Source organism: Mercenaria mercenaria, unplaced genomic scaffold, assembly GCF_021730395.1.
Source record: "Mercenaria mercenaria strain notata unplaced genomic scaffold, MADL_Memer_1 contig_4254, whole genome shotgun sequence".
NCBI classification, from domain to species: Eukaryota; Metazoa; Mollusca; class Bivalvia; order Venerida; family Veneridae; genus Mercenaria; species Mercenaria mercenaria.
Window position 1 is genome coordinate 61,615 of NW_026462469.1, and position 6,000 is coordinate 67,614.

At 31.9% G+C, this 6,000-nt stretch overlaps 1 protein-coding gene across 1 annotated transcript in view; it reads left to right on the top strand.

Annotated features, from left to right (window-relative positions):
• LOC128553727 (uncharacterized) overlaps positions 1–5,528 on the top strand; it is a gene marked incomplete at its 3' end in the record, with an annotated part of 52,782 nt that extends 47,254 nt beyond the window's left edge. The window contains exons 2-6 of the mRNA XM_053534904.1: positions 2,692–2,910; positions 3,723–3,899; positions 4,103–4,120; positions 4,608–4,761; positions 5,420–5,528. Coding sequence (XP_053390879.1) covers positions 2,692–2,910; positions 3,723–3,899; positions 4,103–4,120; positions 4,608–4,761; positions 5,420–5,528 — 677 coding nt within the window. The remainder of the gene's footprint in view (positions 1–2,691; positions 2,911–3,722; positions 3,900–4,102; positions 4,121–4,607; positions 4,762–5,419) is intronic.
• Positions 5,529–6,000: the final 472 nt, after the last annotated feature.

Consider the following 6,000-nt stretch of genomic DNA (forward strand, 5'->3'; position numbering starts at 1 on the left):
GCCAATACCTTAGATATTTAGTATCTAGTATTGTCTAGTAGTCAACAATCAAGTTTGTACAAATCATGAACCTGGGGTCGTTTGACTGCGCCTCGAGGTCAACAGGTTTTACATTGCCTTATATAGGGATAAACCTTTAAAAATTCTTTTCTGAAACCATAAAGCAAGGAACTTAGATGTTTTGTATGTGGCATGCTCTAGTAGTTCTCTACCAAGATGTTTCAAATGATGACCAAGGGGTCAATATATGCCACGCCCAAATGCCATTTGGTTTTGAAGCAATGGCATAGAAAGTTTGACCACAAGTATAATTTTTGATACATATTTAAATACCCATCTTGAATAGTCTTAATCATGACCTACTGACCTACTTTCTTGTTTTTGAAGTACAGCATAGAAATTTTGACAACGTGTGTAACTTTTGATACAGATTTCAATACTAATCTTTAATATTCTTACCCTGACCTAATTAATTTAAACGGGAAGTAGAGATAAAACTAGATGTTTATATTCTAAACCCTGACTTACTGACCTATTTTCTTTTTCTGAAGCTACAGCAAAGAGATTTGGACTACTCATCTTGAATTGTCTAAATCGTTATATACTGACCTTTAATCTTGTTTTAAAGTTACAGCAAAACAATTGACCACATGTATAATGTTTGATACAGATTTCAATACTTATCTTGAATAGTCTTAATCTTGACATACTGACCTACTGTCTTGTTTTTGAAGCTATATAGCATAGACATTTTGGCCATGTGTAACTTTTGATACAGATTTTAATACTCATCTTTAATATTCTTACCCTAACCTAATTGATTAAAACGGGAAGTTGAGATAAAACTAGATGTTGCAAGTATTTTTCTTTTCTATCCGAGTTTCCATAAATCTTTTTTTCCATGATTGATAATTTGAAAACGTACTTATAATGTGCCAATATCTGAGAGAAAGCTGACTTCTTCTGGCATTTTTGTTAATGTTCGGATATCAGTATAGTATACTAATGAGCCCCATGTGGTTCTGGGACGATCTGTTTATGAAAAGAATTGGGACCACTGCCTTACCCTTGCATGATCGTAAAAGGCGACTAATAGGGTCTTAACACTTGGTTTTGTTGTAACTTTGTTATTCCAGCAGGTATGCAAATGTTGATTCAATACCTCATGTTTTTATTCCGATGTAAATGAGATGTGAAACCAAAATTTGTAGTCCTTGTTGGCGCCATATAACCTAAACGGTCTTTGTACGCCGTAAAACCCCAAAAGATAAATAAATAAATAAGTATAAAAATAGTCCTTTAAATCAAACATGAAATCTAAAAGATATTGTCGTCTTCTAGGGTTTCTCGATTTAGTATATAGGTATCTAATGTCCACTCGTCTCATTTTCCTTTGCTACAAACCTTCCCCCCCCCCCCCCCCCCCCCCCCCCAAAAAAAAAAAAAAAAAAAAATCCCCGCCTCGATTGCTTTAAATATTGTGTTTCAACGCCTTTATGATTTGATAAAGATAGCAAAATATATTTCAATATTTCAATGTATATTGACATTTTTATTGCAGTCTGTTTGTCTGTCTGTCTGTCTGTATATCCTTAAAAAGTGACAAAGTGTGTAAATGATAACATACTAGCATATGCTTATCATTATATATAGGCTAACTGCATAGGAATTTTGGTAGTGTGGTATCCAAAGGTCATTTTAATGTCATTTCAAGGTTACAGACAGGTCGAATGTCAAAACTGAACTTTAGGAAACATACCTTATTACATAGAAAATACAACAAATTGGTGCGTGTATTTGCAATGAAATTATAAAATGACACAGCAATATAGCATTTGATGCATTTCAGGTAGCAATAAAATTGAACGTAAGCTTATGTTTGTAATAAAGATAATTTTTGATAGAACGTAAAACTTAAGAAATCCGAATCCAATGAGAAAATGTTTTACAGGACTCTTGTATAGATTTTCGACTGTTTTAACTCTAATGTCTATTAATAGATAACGCTTTAAGCCTTTCTTTTATTAATAAATAGTAGATTATCTTGCAATGTTTTATCGACCAAAACGATATGTTATCTGAAAAAAATAATCAACATACAACTAAATGGTATATGATTTTTTTTAAATTCATAAAATGTTAAGAATTATTGCTTTCAGCTTATGCCATATAAGATAATCAAGGGTTTGTGCATATATAAGACGACTCATTAGGTTTAGAATAGAATAGTACACATGAATGTATAGTTAAACAAAGTATACATGTGCACTATCAACTATAACTTAAAAACTAACTTTTTTAACAATCAATTGTTGCTAAATGAGTTTAGCTACATGCAAAATCAAGCTGATGAAGAGTGTCAATATTAGAAGTTAATATATAAATATCAAATATCTAAACAAAAGACGGGCATTAATTTTGAAAACACCAACATCAATTTAACATATTCATTAGAACTTCACGTTTTAACACATAAATAACAAAGAACAACTGACTTGAAATAAATCTTTGAAAATAAATAAAAATATTTCAAACATCCCTGACAACATGTCTTACCACCGAATACCCTGATAATGTCATTCGACTAAAATGAAATAGCAGCGCAGTTGACATGCTAGATCACTTGTCAAAAAGTTTTGCTGACTTAAGAAGTCAAAATAGTTTATAAAATAGTTTCTTTTTCCGTTACAGATGCGGGATGTGATGATCCAGTTCCTGGCCTTAATGATCTGAATTTGAGAAGTCCTGACCTATCTTGGAATGTGCAAAATACGCCAGAAATAAATGACCTTGATCTTACTGAAGGCTGGTTTCACACAACATATGATAGCTGGACATACAGGATGACTGACTCTACAAATAAACCAGACTACACGAATTGCAATACCTACTGGCCAATCTACTTACAGGGTAAGACTAACAAATTTCTTTGTATCACCATATTTTAATGATTTAAAAAAATGACCATGTTCGGTTGTGCACTCAGTTATTTTAATAATAAGAACTTTTATTAACTTAATAATATGTCATTGGGCGATAAAGGATGGTGGCACAGAAGTGACATAGGTGTTTATACTAATACGTGCGCAGGTAATAACTAATACGTACGCATGTATTAGTGTAAAAAACATCACCGCACATAAGCTAAAAATAAAAAGAAGAAACATTTGCACACTTATAACTTATTGCGTGTTATTACGTGCACACGTATTAGCTTTAAAGTTAACAATCATCACCGAACGTATAGGTATAAAAAATATCAGCTCACAGATTAGTAGAAAAACATCTTTGCACGTAAAACTTACTACGTGCGAACGTAATAGATAATAAGTGTGCACGTATTAGTTGTAAAAACATCTGCACGCGTATAATTTATTACGCGTGCACGTAATAGCTAATACTTGCGCATGTATTACTTTAAAAACATCTGCGTACGTACTGGTATAAAAACATCCGCGCACGTAAAACCTATTACGTGCGCACGTTGATAGCTATTACGTGCACGCGTAATAAATTATACGCGTGCAGATGTTTTTATACTTTATTACTTTATAGGAGCAGTGATGTTTCTCATATTAGTACGTGCGCAGATGTTTTTAAACTAATACGTGCGCATGTATTAATACAAAAAGACATTTATGTCGCCTCTGTGCCACCGTAATAAAAGTTAAATTTATTTCATATTTCCTTGTTTTCCTTTTAACCTTTTCCAATTTCTATAGATCCGCACCCAGATATAGATAGTATGATTCATGACACACCCACTGGTGAGCTAACTGCTTGTTTACGTGACTACGTGTATCCATGCAGTATCACATACAAAGTTCGAATCAGGAAATGCAACGACAAACTGCACTACCGTTTGCAAGAAACTAAGAGTTTCTCTGGGTATTGTTTCGGTATGTTCTTTATTTCTGTTTATGTTGTTTCCTTGATTCGGTAAATTCTTAATGCTTTATATTTTCTTTTCTAAGTTATTCCTATACGCATTAAGACTAATCTATATTTTTCTTAAAAATAAAAATATCAGTTTCAAAGATATAATTTCTGTATTCTTACCACGCAAAACTAATTGAACTATATCATATTTTTTATGTTTCAGAGAAACATGAAAAAATCGGTAAATATGTTTTGTATCTACTAGTTTTGATACTTTATACATTTACATTAGGAAACATTTCCAAGTTCTTGAGTTGCTTTTAAAATACTTCAAATAAACATTTAACAGTTATTAAAGTAAAGTAAAATATAAAGTTTCAACATTGAATTGATTAGTTGTTGTAAAATGCCTTTTCATTTCGAATATGATAGAAACAAATCAATCCAAATGATTGAATAAATGGATACAATTTCTATCATGAAGGTAATTAGTAAAGCTTTATAGACATTTTCCTCCAGATCGTTAGACAACAAAAAAGAAAATATTTAGATATCTGTGCAATAAAGATTTCGTCGCATACTTAAAGGAAATATTTATTGTGATCAATTCGAACCATTTAAATCTTGGTCATTTACGTAAGTATAATTTATACTCGTTTTGATCAGGTTTTAATAAAACAAAATTAACAAAGGTATCACAATCATTTGTTTTTCTTTTTAATTTTCAGGTGATCCAGAACCCGCACCGACAGATGTTAATCTTGGAACGGTCACAGTCATACCAGAGTTGCGTTTTGACCAAATAGGCATTGAATATTTGCCTCACATAGAATTTCGTTGTGATTTTACGATTCAAACTGATTATTTCTATACAGTCAACTGGTAATCGCTTAGTTGTGTTTTTATTTTTTTTGTATTACAAAATTTGTGTGCATATATTAAATTAACATCGTTCTATTTCTCGTTTAAATTCATCCAGCGAAAACCTTGAAAAATCATACAATGTCATACTAATTAAGAAGAAGAGACAGTTTAAGGATTTGAAACAAGAATTTTCCGGTATATTTCAGACATCAGTACTATAGGAAATACAAAATAGAACAGCATGTAACTTATCTATCATAACGAACAGAAAAAATAGCATAATAGAGTGTTTAAAGAAGGCTGTTGCTGTTATAATTATCTATAGTTATTAAATGATTGAATTATATATGCAGTTATGTTTTAAAAACCATCGAAATAACTATATTAGATGTTCATTAACGTCACTTCATGTAACTGCTTACTTTAATGATCTTACTTTCCTTATATTAGAGTAGTGTACTTTATAGACATATAATCAGATTTGTTATCGCATTCTCAGAGGAATAAAAGTCAGTCATCATTTCAGCCAATAAGAATATTTAAGAAAGATTGTGGTTATATGAACGTATATCAGAAAAAAAACGTTATTTCTGCAAAAAACTGGGCTGCTATGTATATTTACTAGACTGTAATTGTATGATATAAAAACCTTTCACTATATTTATATCATATTCAGGTATGCAGGAGGTCATGCGTTTACACCAAAAGGACCTTCGAGAGATATGGATAATCTCACGTTACAAGAAAGTGCGCTCATTGACAATGGTCTTGGTTTAGGAATTACAGTGAGTTCAATTTCTTTAGTGTACAGTTTATGTGATGAAATATGAAACATTTTAACTGTTTTTGAAGTACAAGAAAGGAGGAGACATGCGTTTTTGTGGCCTTAATTATCGTTATTTTATGCACCAATCTTCTTGAATTTAATAAAATAATACTGAAAACAACATTCAAAAATCTAAATTATGATCTTGACATTACGAAAGACCGGTGGTGACTTCTGACTTCTGCCTTCCGACTTTTAACTTCCAACTTCCGACTTCCGACTTCCAACTTCCGACTTCGACTACTGACTTCCGACTTCCGACTTTCGACTTCCGACTTCGCACTTCAGACTTTTCATGCTATACGCATACGGAAGTACTAAACCTTTGGAAACTGCATTCGAGCTACAATGTATAAGAAATGCCCGTAATACAGCCAATTCTCGACTTATCGAATTGTTGTTCCAGAAGGAGGGATATTACGACTAGTTTG